The 20,381-nt window shown below is 37.3% G+C and overlaps 4 protein-coding genes across 9 annotated transcripts; 2 read left to right on the top strand and 2 right to left on the bottom strand.

The window, feature by feature from the left end:
* Window positions 1-390: 390 nt before the first annotated feature.
* On the bottom strand, window positions 391-11,478 carry zdhhc16a (zinc finger DHHC-type palmitoyltransferase 16a). 6 transcript variants are annotated; one of them, XR_006928054.1, is made up of 12 exons: window positions 10,364-10,688; window positions 7,989-8,222; window positions 7,678-7,872; window positions 7,483-7,568; window positions 7,361-7,389; window positions 6,775-6,908; window positions 6,556-6,651; window positions 4,597-4,673; window positions 4,363-4,486; window positions 3,872-3,942; window positions 866-1,060; window positions 391-834 (listed from the first exon to the last, which is right to left on the bottom strand). XR_006928054.1 is itself a non-coding variant. In XM_046868539.1 (11 exons), the coding sequence occupies exons 2-11, from the start codon at window positions 8,214-8,216 to the stop codon at window positions 958-960; spliced, it is 1,143 nt and encodes a 380-aa protein (XP_046724495.1). In that variant the 5' UTR covers window positions 8,217-8,222; window positions 11,343-11,478; the 3' UTR covers window positions 391-957. The 6 variants fall into 6 exon arrangements, 4 of the variants coding, with proteins under 4 accessions (XP_046724495.1, XP_046724504.1, XP_046724482.1 ...); XM_046868539.1 differs by lacking the exon at window positions 10,364-10,688 and adding an exon at window positions 11,343-11,478 and having other exon boundaries at window positions 391-1,060; XM_046868548.1 differs by having other exon boundaries at window positions 391-1,060; window positions 7,483-7,565; window positions 10,364-10,692.
* mettl18 (methyltransferase like 18) lies at window positions 10,859-12,213 on the top strand. Its single transcript, XM_046868574.1, has 2 exons — window positions 10,859-11,085; window positions 11,217-12,213. The coding sequence occupies exons 1-2, from the start codon at window positions 10,963-10,965 to the stop codon at window positions 12,090-12,092; spliced, it is 999 nt and encodes a 332-aa protein (XP_046724530.1). The 5' UTR covers window positions 10,859-10,962; the 3' UTR covers window positions 12,093-12,213.
* Window positions 12,214-13,198: 985 nt separating this feature from the next.
* pgam1a (phosphoglycerate mutase 1a) lies at window positions 13,199-15,537 on the bottom strand. Its single transcript, XM_046868587.1, has 4 exons — window positions 15,285-15,537; window positions 14,446-14,720; window positions 14,124-14,304; window positions 13,199-13,775 (listed from the first exon to the last, which is right to left on the bottom strand). The coding sequence occupies exons 1-4, from the start codon at window positions 15,421-15,423 to the stop codon at window positions 13,606-13,608; spliced, it is 765 nt and encodes a 254-aa protein (XP_046724543.1). The 5' UTR covers window positions 15,424-15,537; the 3' UTR covers window positions 13,199-13,605.
* A 1,815-nt stretch (window positions 15,538-17,352) lies between these two features.
* On the top strand, window positions 17,353-19,803 carry marveld1 (MARVEL domain containing 1). Its single transcript, XM_046868601.1, has 2 exons — window positions 17,353-19,377; window positions 19,524-19,803. The coding sequence occupies exon 1, from the start codon at window positions 18,714-18,716 to the stop codon at window positions 19,200-19,202; it is 489 nt and encodes a 162-aa protein (XP_046724557.1). The 5' UTR covers window positions 17,353-18,713; the 3' UTR covers window positions 19,203-19,377; window positions 19,524-19,803.
* Window positions 19,804-20,381: the final 578 nt, after the last annotated feature.

Below are 20,381 nucleotides of genomic sequence, written 5' to 3' on the forward strand. Positions count from 1 at the left end.
CTACAAGAAGGGACATGGATAGTCAACACTCTTCCTGCACTTGTAGCATTTATACTGGTTTTGGTTATGCACACTGGGTGAAAGATTAAACAAATAGAAAAAAACTTAATTATTTTTTCCTCTGCAAATTCCTCCCACACTCAACATTCTTTACATTTAAAGAGTTTGCTAGTGTTTCAGTGCATTTAAATCCTGGTTTTGCATGAAAAACCTGCTATACAAGTGTTCTAAATGCATTATTACATAACAGATTGTAATCATAAAAACATGGATTTATTTTTCTTTTCAAACTTCCATTTTACTGAGCAACAGTCTACTAAAAGTAGCTTAGTTTATTTCCAGTAAAAAAAAATTATAACTTGAACTGTTAATGAAGTTCATTCACAATAATTACGGAAGATGTATTGAATTTTTTAATATTGGTAAAATATTTGCCAGAAAACAACATGTAACAGTAAAAGGCAAGAAAAACCCACCACCTTGTCTTTATGGTTCTTAAAAAAAAAAAGAAAACAGACACAAATTGTTTTTGGTTATAAGAACAACTATAAACTATAAATACAACCTTTCCCCTCGAACCCAAACTGCAGTCTATGAGTCGGTGAAAATGCATATAAAGGAAAAATAAATACAGTGAGTATAAAACATGGACAACTGGTCATCATTTAGTCAGTCATAAATAATTATGATATTTGAGGGAGCACAGCTCCACTGTATGTCACAGTTTTTTCAAAGTAATATTAAATCCCGCCTTTGGAAGTGTGCTAGATGAAAGATCATCATGATGTTAAAAAAATTCTATTATTCCATGGACAAGGTAAGTTCCCTTCATCACTGCATGTGATTTCATGTCATAGCTGTAAATCTGGGTTTGGCAGGCTGCATGATATGCAGGATCATGGATCCACTGGCAGGCATTGACTTGTCAAACGAAATAACATCCGCTGAGACTCCAATTTAAACTGGGATCATGTCCTTTTTAATCGGGTAGATGTCCCACGTCAGTCCGTCACCGTAAGGACTGTGTCCAGAAGGCAATAAAACACGAGTTAGCCAGTGACTGTGAAGAAATCAAAACACAAATGACTGTTTGGTTTGCAGAATTTTAACCAAATAAAGAACAGCACAGATATGCTACAAAATCCTTATGAGCCTTATATGCCTTAAGAGTAAGGCAGGTATAGCTGATATTTAATCATGTTTAAGCATATCACTTATAGCATGAGTGTCAACCAACAATTAGTTTATAATAAATACAGATTTTTTTGTTTGACACTGACAGCAGTAAACAGAAAATTTCTGCAACCAGCATTTTTTTTAAAACTCTTCAGGGCTCCAGATTTTATAAAATCTTCCTTCTACTTAAACCTTAGAAATATGTCCTTTCAATAGCATTTTGTTTAAAACAAATAACAGAAGAAGGATAGACAAATATGGCATCTAAGTAGAATTTATTAAATGTTTGTTTAAACTATGTACTGATGAAGTATTGAAGGATATTCCAGACAATATTAGAAAGGAATTGCAGTTGTTTTTTTCATATGTGGACACACAAATTGTGACAATCCAAACGCTATTGCAAATCTTGAATTACCGTTTGCGTTTTGCTTTGGCGCAGCAAGTTGATGACAGTTCATACTCTACAGGTCCTGGTCCCTTAGTTGTTCTGTGCTTCACAAAGAGCCTGTTAGCCACTTCACTTAGGTTGGCGAAGACAACATTAATGATATTGCTGTCCGTCAAAGCGACAAACTCATTTAACCTGTCTAAAACTTCTGAGTAGGAGGAAATCTGTAGAGTATGAACTTTCATCAACTTGATGCATGAGCATCATAATGGCGTTCACAATTTCAACAATGGACTACCTCCATTGTTTAAAACATTCCACAAAACCATTTATTACTGGCCTGTTGGCCGTCGACTGTGAGTGACGTCGCTTCCCAATACAAACACGCCCATAACATAGTCCTACCCCTGACACTTGATTGACAGTTTTACATTTACATTTACATTTGCTGCATTTGGCAGACGCCCTTATCCAGAGCGACTTACAACTGAGCAGGGGATGGTTTTAGGGCTTTTGCACAAGGGCCCAGCAGTGGCAGCTTGGTGGTGGTGGGATTTGAACCTGTGACCTTCCGATCCAAAGTCAAATGCCTTAACCACTGAGCTACCACCTCAGTGCAAGGCATCAGATATGCAAATGCTAAACTGTGAAAGACTTTGGAAATTTAAATGCACGAGAAATTCCTCTACATCTGCCTCTTTCAACCCAACTACCTGCATGTCTTCCCTCACCCAATCCATAAACCATCTCTTTGACCTTCCTCTTTCCCTCCTTCCAGGTGGCTCCATCCTCAGCATTCTCCTACCGATATACCCCATGTCCCTCCTCTGCACATGTCCAAACCAGCTCAATCTCGCCTCCCTCACCTTGTCTCCAAAACTACCTACATGCGCTGTTCCTCTAATAAATGCATTTCTAATCCTGTCCATCCTCATCACTCCCAACATCAAACATCAACATCTTCAGCTCTGCTACCTCCAGCTCCACCTCCTGTCTTTTAGTCAATGCCACTGTCTCTAAACCATACATCGCAGGTCTCACCACAGTCAAATAAACTTTCCCTTTAACTCCTGCAGATACTCTTCTACCACAAATCACTCCTGTCACTCTTCTCCACCCACTCCACCCTGCCTGCACTCTTTTCTTCACGTCTCTAACACACTCTCCATTACTTTGCACTGTTGACCCCAGGTACCTGAACTCCTCCACCTTCTCCATCTCTTTTCCTGCAACCGCACCACTCCACTGACCTCCCTCTAATTCACACACATGTACTCTGTCTTATTCCTACTGACTTTCATTCCCCTTCTCTCCAGCACGTACCTTCAGCTCTCTAGGCTCTTCTCAACCTGCTCACAACTCTCACCACAAATAACAATATCATCCACAAACATCATAGTCCATGGAGACTCCTGTCTGACCTCATCCATCTACCAGTTCATCACCACTGCAAACAGGAAAGGGCTCAGAGCCAATCCTTGATGCAGTCCAACCTACACCTTGAACCAGTCTGTCGTTTCTACTGCACACTTTACTGCTGTCACACTGTCCTCAAACATGTCCTGCACCACCCTCACATACTTATCTGACACACCTGACTTCCTCATACAATTCCACAACTCCTCTCTTTACCCTGTCGTAAGCTTTCTCCAAATCCACAAACACACAATGCAACTCCTTCTGACCTTCTCTATACTTCTCCATCAACATTCTTCAAATAATGCATCTGTGGAGCTCTTCTCGGCATGAAACCATACTGTTGCTCACAGTTGGTCACCTCTTCTCTCAGCCTGGCTTCCACTACTCTTTCCCATAACTTTATGGTGTGACTGATCAACTTAATTCCCCTGTAGTGACTGCAGGTCTGCACATCTCCCTTATGCTTAAAGATCAGTACCAGCACACTCATTCTCCATTCCTCAGGCATCCTCTCACCTTCCAAAATCCTATTAAACAATCTTGTTAACAACTCCACTGCCATCTCTCCTAAACATCTCCATGCTTTTACCGATATGTCATCTGGTCCAACCGACTTTCCACTCTTCAATATAATTCCATAGAATATCCTTCCATAATGAAGTATACAAACAGATGGGCTAACTGTAAATATATATGTGAGCTAAACAAATAGATGTAATACTTAACAGATAACAGACGACTAAAAGAAACAAGTGCATAAGGCTATTAATTATTAACTATACTACTTTTATTTTTGTGTAAAAATAAGGTATAAATGCACAGACATTTTAGTTTGGGTCATAAATATTGTTGATTATTATTGCAGTGATTTGCTAAGCACCTTACCTTCTCTTCTCTATTCCAAAAAACACCTTCCAGTTGTTAATTTTCCCATAGTTATATGGATTCCTATGAACCTATTAGGAAGGGGAAAGATTTTTAGTTTAGAAGGAGTATTTTATTTTTTAGATAAACTAAATGTATCATCAAGCTCTCCTACATACACTCAACACTCTTATCTATACTATGTACAGTGGGGTCCAAATTTCTAGTTAAAATAAACAGAAGGCTATGGAATTGTGTAATATTTAAATAACAAAAGAAAAAAAAAATCTTTTAAATCTTTATCTTTATTTTAAATCTTTTTTAATATTTAAGATTCTACATATTTTAAGGGATTTATAAAAAAAGATCATATTTTCCTCATGCCTAATCTCTTTACTCACCTAAATTCTGGATATAATCTGATATTATGTATAATAGTATTGGTTTGCATTTAATCAGAAAATAATTTACTTTTAAACCCAACTCTGTGTGTATGTGTGTGTTCCTCCTACTTTTCCCCGCTTGGCTAAGCGTCTGGCCTCTTTACTGTTGATGTGCCTCTCAATACTGGTCTCTCCATGGGAGATGAGGACTGCATGCCACAAAGTCAGAGCTCCTAAAGCAATTGCTACCGTGCTGAAGGCCAGGAGACATGTAATTATAAGCAACAAAGTATTTTCATTTTCAAAAGTAAAATCAAAGACCGAATAAACATGCTGCAGAAAAGCACCAATTAAAGTGCTTACCTAGTCAGCACCCACATGTAGATAACACTCTTGTGAAACACCCGGTCTTTAAAGGTGAAAGGTGCTGAAGTTTGACTCTAATAGACAAAAGCAACAGTATGAAAGGCTGTATAAAATCGCACATGCTTGGATATAGTCCCAGATTTCCATATATTTTGTTTATTATTCAGAAAATTATTAATTCTGTGCACTGAAATAACAACACAAAAACTAAGACAAGTGTGAATATATTTCATGTCAAATTTTGGGAATCTACAAATTGTATATTTTTATTGTGAATTTATTGTAAAACCAAATATTATGTTTCAAAAATTGTATTTTACTTTTTTAAAGATTATTATGCCGATATTGTAAGACGGTTGTACAAATTTCAAGCTTATATTACCAGATAACCTCCAGAAATAAATGTTTAAATAAACAAAATGTATAGAAAATTGTATGTCTATATTAATTAAACTTGGGATAAATTCGAACACAATCAACAGTTATATTTATTTGCCGACAAGATTTTTGCAAACAAGTCCACACCAATATATATATATATATATATATATATATATATATTGTATATACTAATTTGTTAGTGAAGAAAATTCAGTGGCTCACACAGGTAATTGAGAAAAACAAAATTAATCTAGGAAGATAACAGTGAGAATGAGAATAATGTTCACCCTTTTGTCCACAAAATAAATGATTTAGTTAATTTGGTGTACAAAGCTAATTATTTTTGTATTTATAAAACAATTTGTTTCTTTTTAAACAACAGAATCACTTGATCAGTAAATTTGTTTTCACTTTACTTGGAAATCAAAATCAAAACTAGAGCTAAGAGTATCTCAAAAACATTTTTGCAACTGTCTAAAATAGACCTCATCTCCAAAATGCCCAAATATTAAGCTATTAATGTTGTCAACAACAAATCACTGGCTAGCAAATGAACAGGAATAATGCACCCCTAGGGGCTCCTGTGCCACCATTTGCTCATTAATTTCATATAAATTTTATCTTCTTGAACACAAAAATAAAATCTTAACTACGATTAAAATGTCTAATGTAAAACACTGGTAAAATGTTTGCTTTCCATAATTTAAATGCAATTCGTTTCTAAAGGTGAATGACCATAATTCTTAAATAAGACAATGCTCCTGTCCACACTGTAAAGACAAAGAAAAGGTGGCTTTAGGAAAAAGTCTATCAGGCTCATGTTTTGGCCTTTTTGGATATAGAGAATATTTGGTCTCACATTAAACACAAAGTAAATACTCAACTGTTTGAAGACATCGAAATTAAATGCACCAACATCGACTATTCATTCTGTAAAAAGCTGTCTGTCAGCTTATCATAAGTCATAATCAAAACACCAAAGATAATTTAATCATAATAATTTGCTGACCAATGATTTTGTTAATAAGATGATTAAAAGCTTTACATTTTTCCCTTGCTTTTGGCCAGGACTGCAGATACTTGCCTACCTGTTAAAAATATGGCATAACAGTTTTAAAATAAGCATTATATAAGCAAAATAAACTACTAGTGGGATTGCAGTTATAAGTAATAGCGAAGGCAAGTTATTTAAAAAGAAACCACTGAAAAAACTAGAGGATGCTAGTTCTTTATATCAATAAAATAATAATATTCTTTAATGAAATATGCCGTGTTTTCTATCTCATTTATAGAATGATTGGTAAACAGGTATCCAAAGCATTTATGACCTTTACAACTATACAGCCAAGAAAATTCCATAAAACGTGTACAAATACTTACAGCACACATAGCCTGGGGTTTGTTTTAGAAACGTTGTGTGTATATTTTTGTATAAACTAGCATCCCCGTGTTACTCTCATTCTTGTGACTCATGCATCTTGCAGGCAAGTCTGGAAGATGACCTCAGAAACACCAAAATGAGTAAAAATAAATAAATAAAAAAAGTCACATGGAAAGCCCCCTACATAATGATACCTTCAAAGTCAGAGTTTCTTGAGGAAGGATTCCTACCAACAGACCTACACCAGTCACTGGAACCCCCTGTTTTTCCATGTCCATGTGCTTCATTTGCTATTTAGTGAATAGAGAGAGAATTGCCCGATTTTTAGCAGAAGAAAGAGAAGAGAAGCACAAGTACAGAACAAGCACATCTATACTTATGGTTTAAAGTACAAGTAGTAGTTGTGGTCTTACATCTAAAGCATAATATGCATCCATGAAGAGGTTTCGGCCACTGATGCTGCAATATATACAGCCAAGAGTCATGAAAAGACAGAAGGAGAAGAAGTAACGGTGGTTGAAATGACCGACACAGTTGTTAAGCCAAGCTAAAAAATTCAGGTTAAGGTTAAAGTTTAAGCGTATCATCAAAGCAAACTCGTATCAATATATCCAGTAATTTCAAGGATAATTTCCTTGGTTTAGTTGATCAACAATGCAGATCAGTATATTGAAGCTCACAGGCTAAAAACTGTTTTTTCTTTCTTATTTTCTTATATTGAAAACATTCAGATTATAGTTTTCTTAATGCTTCAATATGACTTAGCCGTTCAAGCGGCTGAAAGACTGCAATTAATGCCTCAAAGGTGCTGCAAGATTATTATTCACTAAATGATTTCTGATGGTGTTCCATCTCTGTACACCAGATTCAAAAGAATAATCCATTTATAAGTTCAAGTAGTTGTGCTCAATTTTGGAAACCACTAAGGGTGCATTACAACTGGAGTGGGATTGATATTGGATTGATGCTGAGGTTTTTTATTCTTTGTGAAAAGGATACGACAGTGATGGTCCATTTTCAATATACATCTGCACAGAAAAGCCACTGTTAACAGCATGCACTGGATCAAAAATACATAAATGAATATATATATATAAAAACATGCAGTATATGGTTCTTACGTTTTGCAAATGCCGCAATGATGAGTTCTTGCTGGTTTGGGCATTACACATTTTTTGCAGACGGACACAAATGCAACATCGGTCTTCTAAAAGTAAAAGAAAGCAATCATTAAAAAATAATAATAATTTGAAGTTAAACACGATCAAGGTCTTTTCACTAACTTTTTCTATATACTTGTTTTATAAGTTCTGAACCTTAGGAGGAGATCCAGGAGATGTCGTGGTGGCCTTGTAGTAATGGAATACAATCATTACCAAGAGCCAGTGTCCGTAGCTTAAGTGCCATGCTAACCAGCCGACAGAATATGTCTTAAGAGCCAAAGGCAGGAGGCACAAATACGCAACTGAGAGGACGGAGCTGGTGAGTAGTACCACTAGAATAACAAAGACCTAGAGGAGGAGGAAAAAGAAAACATTTTACAAACAAGCATCCTTTAGAAGATGACAAACCAATATGTTATTGACCATTTTATAAAATCGAAACCCATTTTATATGAAATGCTTACAATCCCGAACCAGCGGGTAATAACTTCCACCATCCAGAAGACCGGCTCAAAAAGGGAGTCCGTCACAAGATCACAGTTGAGGAGAGAGTTGTGGCCGAGGGAATTAAAGATAAGTCTGATGTAGCTCAGGGGCTCCCGCACTCTCCGTGGCAAGCGGCTGTGACTGCGTCTGGAACAGTTGCGCATCCATCGCACCAACCAGTGCACAGCACAGGAGCACAGCCGCATTCTGACCTGGGAATACAAACGAATTTATGATTCGCATACTTATACCACGGTCAAAATTCTGAGCTGTAACTTGACCCTCACCTATATTTTGGATTGTAAGTTAATTTTTTTCTATTGTAGCTGCACCAACATTGTTGCCAAATTACATCCACATGGTAGACATGGTAAACATCTCACAATATATATACTGAAAACAAAGTACCAAATAACAAATTGTGCATTTTTCCTTTAGGTTAAAGATGTCGCTCGTGTTCGTGTTCACATACCGCAAAAAACAAAAAAAAAACAAAAAAAAAAACCCAAACCTCTGTTTTTGTGCTCAGTCATTCACTCTGGGATGAAGAAATGGGCACATTTTTATAGAAATTATTTAATTTTGAGTAGCGCTTCAGGACTCGCACCTATCATTTGCCACCCTGTCACATCAAGAAGACAGACAATCCATGTGTTTCAAACTGCAAACCGCTACAATTTAATACATTTAGCAAGATTTACTAAAAAAAAAAAAAAAAATAACAAAAAAAAAAGCTTTATTATACATATTAAAAAACATCTCACCACAGAGAGCAATAAGATCCATGGACTATTAGCCTTTCTGTGACACTTGTAAGCCAATTAGTAGAAGTATTTAGGGATGCAGTGATAATGATGATGGCCTGAAACCCTGAATCAGTATCAAATCGGATTTAACATGATCTGATCAGGTTACTGAGGTGATGACGTAAAAGTGGATGATGTTGACTGACTCGACCATCTTCTTCCATTTAAAAATTAGGACGTAAAAAAACACAAAGCCTTCCTAGATATGAAATTCGAGCGATTATAAATTCAGTAATGAGATCATCCAAATAACTGACCTGAACGTTTTCTCCAAACAAGTCTATGATGACTCTTTCCTACTACATGCATTAGTTCCCATTTAAACACAACACACCCAGCAAAAACAGAGCGATGCTCGATCAGAATTTACTGAGTTACTGATTGGATGGTCAGGGGTTCAAGCCCTAGTATCACCAAGCTGCCACTCATGGGCCCTTGTGAAAAGCCCTCAAAGGTGCTTTATCATGGCTGACCCTGCGCTCTGACATTCTAGCATCACAGGGACATGTGAAAAAAAGAATCTCAGTATGCTATATTGTTCACATAACAAGTATAAAGCACCTTTACCTTAAAAGCAACACAAGAAATATTTTCTAACGTGAACAAGAATCAGCTCTGACATCAGTTCTTTTTATTTATTTATTTATTTTAAAGTGGAATCACTGTAGCACTAACAGCAAATTGCATTGATGGCTTTTATTTTCCAAAGTAAAGTCAGTTTGCAGGGTTTAAACAAAATGAACATGGTAGAGGATTAGAAGTACTGATGGGAGCACTCACAATCCGTAACACATTCGATTCTGCTCTGCTGTACCTTGTCTCAATTCTAAGACAAAAAAGCTTTAGAAAGATAAAATAAATACAAAACCTACTTTAATATACTGAATAGGGTGTTATTAAATAAATCTATAATCTGATAAAATAAACACTCCCAGGGCGTTAATACTACTTTCCCTGGATTGCTGGGTGGGTTTGCCAGATGTTTAATCTTCAGACTGTCACTGTGCATTGTGTCATGCATGGCAGATTAATGACGAGCCCCGTATTGCGCATGCGCCTTTCATATTTCACTCATTAATAGAAATTCAAGTGACGTCATATTGCATTGTATGCATTTGTTGCTTAGTCCTTTATTGTCTATTCGTTTTATATCTGTGTTTAAGATGTTTTATTTGAACAACTAAAAAATAAGGTCGTACTACAATGAATTGAAGCCTGTCTGGTAAAACGCCGACTTGAATTCGAACTAAAACACAATATAAGTAAATCCTGACATTCTGCATTCCGCACAGGGCGTCAGCTGAATCTTTAAAAATGTCTTTATGAATGCAGTTATTCCATAATCAAGCCCTGACGTGTGCATTCAATCTGCAATTTAATTTATAATACTGGATTTATTACGCAGGATATCAAAATGTACAATTCGAGCAGATCTGTCACAATAAAACAATGTGCCATTGATTTTAACAGCCACCTGACCAGAAACAGAGAACACATGATTATGGTTGTTATTATTATGGATAAATTCGTATTTTTCAGAACCTCACCCGAGTGTGTTCCTCTGGTAAAAGTAAAAAAAAAAGCCAGATCAGATCACGATGCTTCAAATGACAGCTTTAAACGAGGACATCTGTCATCATGTAGCCAGTTAATCCAGCGCGTGAGGATTTTTCCCCCAGGTTCGGCTCGGCTCAAGTCTGTGGGCTGGAACTGCGGTGGATTGTGGGAATTGTATTGTTGTCGTTCGCACGATAATATAGCATGTAAATAACACCATGATTGTGAGAACTGTGGACAAAATATGCGTATACAAACGCACAGTAACGATTAGTACATTACATTTTGTTTTAAATTGTGCGGTTTGTTTTGTTTTTGTATTAATTAATACAAAAAAATGTATAAATGAAAAAAATATATAAATAAAGGACACAAAACCAGGAAATAAAACGGCAAAACCTAGTCGCTAAAATAAATATTAAAATAATCGAATAAGTAATAATTAAAAAATGCACAAAAAAAAAAAAGATTAACACTTCCCTGTCAACGTGCAAGGAAACCCGGAAGTTCCGCTGGAAGCATTGTGGGGCTTGTAGTTCAGTAAATCACCGCGACAACGTGGACAAGTCAAACCCTTCGCTACACTGTGATGGCGTTTAGTTTTAATTTCGATATTTCATCACATATTGAACAGAATGATAGCAATGTAACTATAAATGAGAAAGAAGATAAAGGAAATCAGGATACGGCGAAGAAGCAAAGCCAGGCTGAGGTGAATAGCCAGCTAGCTGCACTGGAGAAAGCATGCAGCACTTGATGTTCCTTCTATATGTTGATTAAAACTATAATTTTATAGACTACCATCAGATATCATGATTTATATGAACTTTTCTGCATATACAGGAAATCAATGTACCGAAGAAGGTGAAGGAAGCCCATGAGCATAAACATGCCCCAGATCTTCTTTCACACATTGAGAACTCAGTCACTGAGACAGTCACTATAGGTGCATTACCACCTCTCCTTTACCTCAATGAGTCAGTATTTGAGCAAACTGCCCCTGAGCGAGAGGATGCTGAGAAGGTCCTGTCTCAATCCATCACCCAAAACTCTGATCTCATAACCGGAGTGTATGAAGGAGGTCTTAAAATCTGGGAAGGCACCCACGATCTTCTCGAGTATGTCGATGATGAAGGGGAGATGTTTTCTGGGAAAAAGGTGCTGGACCTGGGCTGTGGAGCAGGACTTCTTGGCATTCTTTCGTTGAAGAGAGGCGCGAGCAAAGTCCATTTCCAGGATTATAACAGCACTGTGATCGAGCAGCTCACAATTCCAAATGTATTCCTTAACTGTGAGGAAGAGGGTGGTGATGAGAATAGAGATGAAGAGGGTAGCCCTTCATCTAAACAGAGATCTGTGGAGAAAAACCATTCACTCGTTGATCGGTGCAGGTTTTTCTCAGGGGATTGGACTTCATTTCTCTCACTGATTCAACGTCAAGATCCCACCCTCAAATACGACCTCATCTTCACTTCAGAAACAATCTATAACCCTGAGTACTACACTTCTCTTCATGATGTGTTTCATAAACTGCTTGCTGAAGAGGGAGTTGTTTATTTGGCAACCAAGTCTCACTATTTTGGAGTTGGAGGTGGACTGTATTTGTTCGAGAGCTTTGTGCAAGAAAAAAATATCTTCCAAATCAAAACTTTAAGGGAAATGGATCAGGGACTAAAAAGGCATATTGTTTCTATGAGGTTCAAGAAATCACCTTCATAGCACTCACTTTCCTTGTATGATCATGCAAATGAGTAAAATGAATAATATTTTAAATACAGGGACTTTGTCATTGCAGTCTTGAAGATTAAAGGAAAAGACATTAAATATGTTCATGTTGAAATTCTTGCTATGTGTCTGATTTTAATGCTACTGTGTGAAGTAAAAACTGTGTTTTACTCTTATTGTGGTAAGTTAGAGGTAGTAAGGCACACTGATCTCACATGGTGCCTAACAGTTGGAAAAATTAAATGAACTCGAACATAAGAGACAACAATCAGGTTTTGCTGTTAGCACTAAACATGTGCTTTTCTTTACCACCTCACTTTCCACCATGTGAACCAGTTGTGCTGAGTTAGCATTTTAAGAGTTAAATGAGCCATTGACTGTATTCACATAAAGAAAGCCAGACAGATTAAAGGACTTAAGTGGTGCTGTATCGCTCTTACAATACAGATACAATAATCAAAGACTACTGCTGCATTGGTCCCCCCTTACAAGTGGTAATTCATGTTTTAAATGCCTTTACACTGCAAATTGAACAGGTGAAGTTGGGAGAATTAATGCTGCCATGTTTGTTAGAAACATGCTTGCCAGCTTCTTCTCAACGAACTGTAAATGTAATAAACAAATATTTGTATATAATTATACAGTGATAATCAAAAAGCTAAAAACTGATCTTTTGTTTACACCTGATGCTATGAGCAGTCTCATTTTGATTTGATTAAATAGGAATTAAAAGTCAAGAGGCCATTTTTTCTGACTCTAGGTTTAATATAGCAGACTATCAGCAGATTGTTTCCCTACTAAAATGGTCTTATAATGATGCATGACCTTCATCCAGGATTTTTCCTCAATGTTGACTTTGACCTTTACAATATTTTACTACATCCTTGCATTACTAAACATCCCTCTGAAACACAGGGCTGTGCAGGCTGCCAGTGAACAAGTATGAAATGTAGTGCTGATAATGTTTTGTATATTATGCGTTAAAAATAGGTTTCCAGAGGTAATGGTGATTTGTGTATTGCACTTATTTGGCTTCTACTCAGGGTAACACTAATTCATTATAGTATTTTAATTTTTGACAACATGAAGAAAAAAAACCGTTTGGGAACAAAAGTGCCTCATGTTTATTCCTTTCAAAGTGCTTCACATCCAAAGACAGACTAATTTAGACAAACATGTTAATTGTTAAACCATTTGTTTAAATGTACAATCTGATTACACATTACAGTAAACTCTGCAGCCTAACGCTCAAATTCCTGGTCCATGATGAAATATGATTGTATTTGGTTGTAGGTTGTCGAGACTGATTTGATGGTCCACAATGGTATTTGGTCAATAAATATTTTTCGTAACTACTTTTCAGTCGGATATACTCAAGAACTACCAGTGTGACAACACTAATATACAAGTTTCCAAACATGCACTGAATCAGGGTGTATAATGAATTTAGCAGTAGCTTCTTTTAGAGCTTTTCAGTGCTTTTAAATATTCGGTTTATGGAGACCAACTACTTCTTAGCCTTGCCCTGTGCTGCCACAGCCTCCATGGCCTTTCGCACAGTCTCCTCATCTCCCAGGAACTGCATTGGCTTGATGGGCTTCAGGTTTTCATCTAGCTCATAAAGTATGGGGATGCCTGTAGGGAGGTTGAGCTCCATAATGGCTTCTTCAGACATACCTGTATAATACAGACAGTGGTTTATTTTACAGAGGTAATCAATACACAAATTAATGCTCAATCTTGGGTATTTAGAAAAGAAGTGTAGTCTAAAGTGTAGAGGACACACTGTAATTGCTAAGCTTCACTGCAGGAAAATTAAGCAAACAAGATTAGATTCTGAAGAATTAATTGAGTAAATCTGGTAGTTTTGCTTAATAAAATTTATAAATGAGGCCCAAGGTATTTGATTCTTTTAATACATTTATACATAAAATTTCATAGCCATAAATGTAATTTATTCAATATGCAAACATTAATAAAATACTGGTTACATGTAATGGCTTGAGGATAGAGAACGCAACATACCTTCCAGGTGCTTGACAATGCCCCTCAGGCTGTTACCATGAGCAGCAATCAGCACCCTCTTGCCCTGCTGGATTTGAGGAACGATCTCTTCATTCCAGAATGGAAGTGCACGAGCAATTGTGTCCTTCAGGCTCTCACAAGCAGGCAGCTGGTCCTCAGTCAGGTCGGCATAGCGCCGGTCCTACAGACAGATGAAATTTAAAACTCTTGACTGTAAATAGAGCATACTTATAGATTTGTGCACTTTCCAACATGCCTTATCATCCAATTGCACAATTCGGTTCAACTTTGAACCACACTGCACAAATATACCCGTGCTCACCTTGCTAATAACGCTGTAGTAGTCATGGTCTGCCACCATGGGAGGAGGTGGGATATCGTAGGAGCGCCTCCATATCTTCACCTGTGCCTCACCATGCTTGGCAGCAGTCTCGGCTTTGTTTAAGCCAGTCAGGCCACCATAGTGGCGCTCATTCAGGCGCCATGTCCTGTGCACAGGAAGCCACATCTGGTCGATACCATCCAAAACAAGCCATAAGGTACGGATGGCCCTCTTCAGAACAGAGGTGTAGCAAATGTCAAACTCAAAGCCAGCATCTGAAAAGGAAAGAGGGTATCTTAAATGTACAGGATCATGATGTGACAGCTTTCATGATGTGTTATTGAAATGCGCCTGGATTAAGAGTATGAGTATAAAAAGAACGATCTGATCATCAGGATTGAGAAATACAGGTCTGTAAGGACACATGAAAGAACGCACGTTCGATGCAGCACGTTCACCGCCGATCAGACCCGCCCCCCTTCTCGCTATTGGTTGAAAGAGAGCGAGTGGAGGAAGCCGATTAGCCCGAATGGAAAGAGACCATTTGACAGACGTTGAAACATAGCGGAAGATGGAAAAATACACCTCCTTCACTTGAACCATTTTTTTTAACTAAGTTTAGAATGAAAAAAGGTTCACAGTCATCTGCAAATTGCTGTCACCTAAACCTCAATGCAGACTTTCATAAAAAGCGCCGATGATTTGCGGAACAAGGGCAAAGTGCTTACTGGACGGTGAGGTAAGCCTTTCTAACCAAACCCAATCATTTATAACTGAGAAACTTAATTACATCCAAAATATTTTTTATATAAAATAAACAAAAAACAACAACCACAAACCATGTAAAGCCTGTCCGCCTCTCTTGGCCTCCTGAATCCCAGTCTCACTAAGGTCAGCATCAAACCATCCGCAGAAGCGATTCTCCTGGTTCCAGCAGCTCTCCCCGTGGCGAATCAGCACTAATTTATGAGCAGCCATTTATATATAATCTCTTTTTTCCAATATTAACTGTACCGGGTAGCAATTAAGAGCACACGAGCTGAAATCGTGCAGGTTGTCGACCTCTACGAAAGCTTGAACATGTACCGCCTCCTTGCTTTAATTGGCTGCTCAGCGTCACTTTCCGCTCAGGGTTCCACCAATCACAGCGCGAAATCACAGCACGAGACTCCCGGAACTTCCTAACGTTCTCCCCGCCCACTTTAGTTACTGCAGAGAGATGTACTGTACTGGGATTTCTCTTATATTCAAATAAAAGCAATTGTATGTTTTCTACTTTTCTGTAGTCTTTTTTTTTTTTTTTTTAACCAATAATTTATAATCGCTGCAATACAATACAATTATATTTATATTAGATCCAGATGACGATGGCGGAAAAAGCGCTGACTGGACAGAACGTTCTATTAACGTTAGAAAAAGGTTCTCACAAATAGCAAAAAAAAATACTAACCTCAGGGAAGGGTCCTGTGTGTGTCCAATGATAATTATACTATAATGTGATTCTGTATAGACAGCATGCGAAGTTATTTTCAATATTATACGATTTAAATCTTTTATAAAGTTATATTTGTATATGTAATAATGTGAAGCGCTGTACTGTTTTATACGCCTTGTATATAAACAAGGATAAAAAATGTTATTTAAACTAATTCCATTTGTTAAGCATTGCTGTCAAGCTTTTGTTTTATAAGCATGTACAGTACTTTAATAGACTGTTTCGGAAGAGCAACAGTGTGAACTCAAATCTTACAAAACAAGGCATTAAAGGGTTACAGCAAGAGGGCGCTGTTGGCTAACAGCACTAGTTATTAAAATACAGTATTTTTAGGAGGATGTTGTATTTTTACGTTAAGTTGACTGAGCCAAATCCTGTCTTTCAAACATAAACACGTATCGGTATAAAGTTTTATCTTTATTTTTTCCTAATGTTTTAATGTGAATGATATTGGTAGTAAGAAAACTTAGTACCATGAGCAATATAGAATGTGAATCAAACCACGTGCAATATCATACCACGTGCAATATCATACCATGTACAATATCATATTATGTGCAATATAAATAATATTTATATATTTTTAAACACTTCTGTATATATATAATATTTAATATATTTTTCAATTATATTTTATATTTCATTTATGTTTATTTTGTCTTGTAATCTGAAGCAGTCTTTATAAAAAAGATTTCTCTTCAAGATTATAAAGTCTAACCTCATCTTAAACACAGCACTGCATTAAGAAGTGAGGTTGAGGTTGATGTCTTTCAAACCCAGCATTTTCTTCATGCAGCTTGTCAGGGACAGTTGTGTCAGTGGTGTAAACTCTCCTATTAGAATATTTTAATAGATCATTAAATACAAAAAGTACAATTTAATGTATTACAAATGCAACTGCCTATCTATTATTTAGATAGGAAAAATAGATAAAAATAAAGAGAGCGAACAAGAGAGAGAGAGAGAGAGAGAGAGAGAGAGAGAGCAAAAACTTCACCCTTCATCATACACATTATTCCATAGATGATTATATTGTTCAACATTGGTTTAGAGACAGTGGCATTGAGTAAAAGACAGGAGGTGGAGCTGGAGGTAGCAGAGCTGAAGATGTTGAGGTTTTCGTTGGGAGTGACGATGGACAGGATTAGAAATGAGTTTATCAGAGGGACAGCACATGTAGGACGTTTTGAAGACAAGGTGAGGGAGGTGAGATTGAGATGGTTTGGAAATGTGCAGAGGGGGGACATGGGGTATATCGGTAGGAGAATGCTGAGGATGGAGGAAAAGAAGAAGGCCAAGGAGGAGGTTTATGGATGTGCTGAGGGAAGACATGCAGGTATTAGGTTTAAAAGAGGCAGGACAGGGGGGTATGGAGACGGATGATCCGCTGTGGCGACCCCTAATGGGAGCAGCCGAAAGAAGAAGAAGAAGAAGATTAACAGTTAAATAGTCAAGTTGTTGATTAGATTTCAGCCCTCTAACATCATCAAATATAATTAATATAATAATAACATTTTTAAGTTACGTTGCATATAACTTTGCATTTAACATTAGTCTATTATGAAAAAAGGAGAAAAAAATTATAGCCAAAATCAAAGCTTTTTTACTTGGAATGATTACACAGAACCTGCAGTCTCATACTATGAGCTTAATTGTAATGTAGAGGCCTGCCTTCAAAGAGACTACAATGCCCATTACTAAATAGCCATTACAGACTTACAGGCATAGCAACCCTACAATTTTCACCTCTAGAACATAACAAATGCAATAATTATCCATCTTAAAAAATGTTATGCATAAAACAACAGACCCTTTTTAATGCACAGTGAAGGCAAATTATGTATCGCATTGTCTACAGAAATTGTCTACAGACGTTACATATATGTATTCAGATTACAGTATTTGATTAACAGGTGAGATCATGGACATAGGATGTAATGATCCGCATAGCTAAAACAATCCACCTCCCTTTAAATTTCACTTGGTATGTTCTTCACCTCATGTGCATCAGAAATTTCCACTAAAGAACATAGCTTTTTTATATGAGTATGTAATTTTAAAATTAATTTACACAAAATATTCCATAATGAGAACACTACTACTTCTAATAACATTATTAATATTAATATTAGTAATATAATTAAGTTTCTGTCTTTGTGGGGTTTCACATGTATTCCTCATATCTGGGTTAATTTGTTCTGGTTCTCAGTGTTCTTCCATCTGCTGTGCTTCTTACAAGAATCTTCTCTAGTGGTTAATAAAAATGAATGAATGTCACATTAATCATATCTGAGCTGTTTAGTGACGTTTAAACAACTTATTGCTTCATACAATCATGTACTTTTCTTTTACAAACCGGGATATTCTTTGTTTCATGAAATCAGAATGTATCAATGTTGTTTCCCGTTTTCCATCCTCCATATCTGTGGGTGTGACCCTCAGAGGGAAGGATGGTTAGGGTTTCAGCCATCCCTCTCCAACTCTCTGAACCTCCTCCTGTGGCTGCTGGAAGGAAAAGAGGGGGAGGGAGACAAAGCCTTCCAGGCAACAGCCACAGAGGAAACGGAAGGGACGAAACAGAAAACTAATTTCAAAACTTCAAGTCTTTGCTCAAGCATTGCTGTCTGGGATCATCTTCACCTTTTTCAGATTTTTCTACAGACTTGGTTTGAAAATTCAACCTTTGTTTCTAATCTGCAGTTGTTTCTGTGCTTGTGAGGAAAAAAAGCCTCCACCCTAAAGAGAAGGAAGACCGCTAATCCACTGTGAGGAGATGTCCCCCCAGCCACAGGTGACAAGGAATTTCCAGGAGTTCCTCAAGAGCTTCCTTGGGATTGTACGGATCCTTCAGATTCTCCTGGGAGCTGGTCTTTGGGTCACTGTCGCCTCCAGCAAGTATGAGGGCTCCGTTCACTTTGTGCTCTTTGTGGCCGTGCTCTTCTGGCTTCTTACACTCGCCCTCTTTTTTCTCACTCTGCTGAACAAGCAGGACCTGGTGCCCATCCTAGGAGGAGATCGCTGGTTGTTAACCAATGTGATACATGACGTAGTCGCGACATTGCTTTATTTGTCTGCGATTGGCATTATGATCTACAAAACGTCAAAGAACTCCTACTGCAATTTACCACATTACAAGCACCCGTGCCTGTACACCGTCTACCTCACTGGCTCCGTGTTCGCCTGCCTGACTGCTAGCGCCTACCTTCTCACAACCATTTACGGGTCCTGCAGAAAGTGCCGGGGTGAACAGACTGTGGTGTGAAAACCCAACACAGGACACATGAGGGATGGGGGAGGGATACTGCTCTTTCTCACAGAGAGCCCTGAGAGGAAGAAAAACAGCCCTTTTGCAGGGCGCACACAGCTGGCTTATGAAAAAAAGATCTTTCAATTACTTTTAAAGCAAAGGGTTTGATCCCCTTATCTCAGGCTTCCAGGTTGGTCAATTTTGTATAAAGTAATTTAAACTCATTTATACCTTTTAGCTACATAGATATGTACTTTATTTTATATTTGTACTACTCAACAAGTTATGTAACACAGTTTCATGTTTTCTTCTATGTGTTGTCTGTCACAATCACAGCCCAACATGCAATCGGATTCGCTGAGTTTGTAGCATTTTGAAATCAGTTTTTATGATCACATAAAGAAGTGTCTTTTTCTAAGCATAAGATTGAAATGGTGGTGTATGTGTGCAGAGTCTAGCAGAATGAATCATTTGTCAAGAATGTATGACAATATCCTTTGCTTAACAGCAACAATGTTATGTAAAAGTGTCTATAAGTATTTATATCTTACACAGAGCAAGTGTCAGTTTGAAGAAATAATGAATAATAATAATAATAAAAAAGATCATCTGAAAATCCTCTCTGTCAGTAGTTGGGGGGAGGGGGTGGGGGAATTGTGAGTTTTGGCTATTCTAGTTAAGTCCAGATAAGGCTAAGAGACATCAGCCATAATAGCATTCCAAAGCAACCAGACTGCTCCTGCACTCCAGACTGAGAACGATTTGAGTAGATGAGCAAAATGTGTTTGTTTAGGCCCCATATGCTCAATTTGTTTTGTTACATATTTTAACCAACCTGCAAGATATTAGTCTTTTAATAATATGGGGACCAGAATTATAGTAAAAGAGAGTCTCCAGAGAGAAAGAGGAGGAGTGTGTTAGTGTTATCTCTGAATAATGAGGGTGGGCATCAGATTTATATCAGCATTTATATCTCCTACTCATTTTTCAAAGAAATTCCCGTTTACTTACTGTTGTTTAAAAAGACTCAAATTCAGGTAAGTAACATATATCTGATTGTGAATTGCTTATTGTAGCTCTAAAAAACTAGAAGATAAACTAGAATTAGAAGATGTCTATCTGTTAATACCATAAAAGGTATTGCAAATGTAAGTACTGTAGCCCTCTTAAGTTCAGTGCTAACTGCATAATCAC

The sequence above is a fragment of the Silurus meridionalis genome, chromosome 2 (assembly GCF_014805685.1).
Source record: "Silurus meridionalis isolate SWU-2019-XX chromosome 2, ASM1480568v1, whole genome shotgun sequence".
NCBI classification, from domain to species: Eukaryota; Metazoa; Chordata; class Actinopteri; order Siluriformes; family Siluridae; genus Silurus; species Silurus meridionalis.

Coding starts and splice junctions, on each gene's coding strand:
- zdhhc16a (XM_046868539.1), bottom strand. CDS start 8,216: ATGCGGCTGTGCTCCTGTGCTGTGCACTGGTTGGTGCGATGGATGCGC. Junction 7,569..7,677: donor CTCCTGGATCTCCTCCTAAG/GTTCAGAACTTA, acceptor TTTTACTTTTAG/AAGACCGATGTTGCATTTGT. Junction 6,652..6,774: donor ATGCATATTATGCTTTAGAT/GTAAGACCACAA, acceptor TTCACTAAATAG/CAAATGAAGCACATGGACAT.
- mettl18 (XM_046868574.1), top strand. CDS start 10,963: ATGGCGTTTAGTTTTAATTTCGATATTTCATCACATATTGAACAGAAT. Junction 11,086..11,216: donor AGAAGCAAAGCCAGGCTGAG/GTGAATAGCCAG, acceptor CTGCATATACAG/GAAATCAATGTACCGAAGAA.
- marveld1 (XM_046868601.1), top strand. CDS start 18,714: ATGTCCCCCCAGCCACAGGTGACAAGGAATTTCCAGGAGTTCCTCAAG.
- pgam1a (XM_046868587.1), bottom strand. CDS start 15,423: ATGGCTGCTCATAAATTAGTGCTGATTCGCCACGGGGAGAGCTGCTGG. Junction 14,305..14,445: donor ACTACAGCGTTATTAGCAAG/GTGAGCACGGGT, acceptor ATCTGTCTGTAG/GACCGGCGCTATGCCGACCT. Junction 13,776..14,123: donor CATTGTCAAGCACCTGGAAG/GTATGTTGCGTT, acceptor TGTATTATACAG/GTATGTCTGAAGAAGCCATT.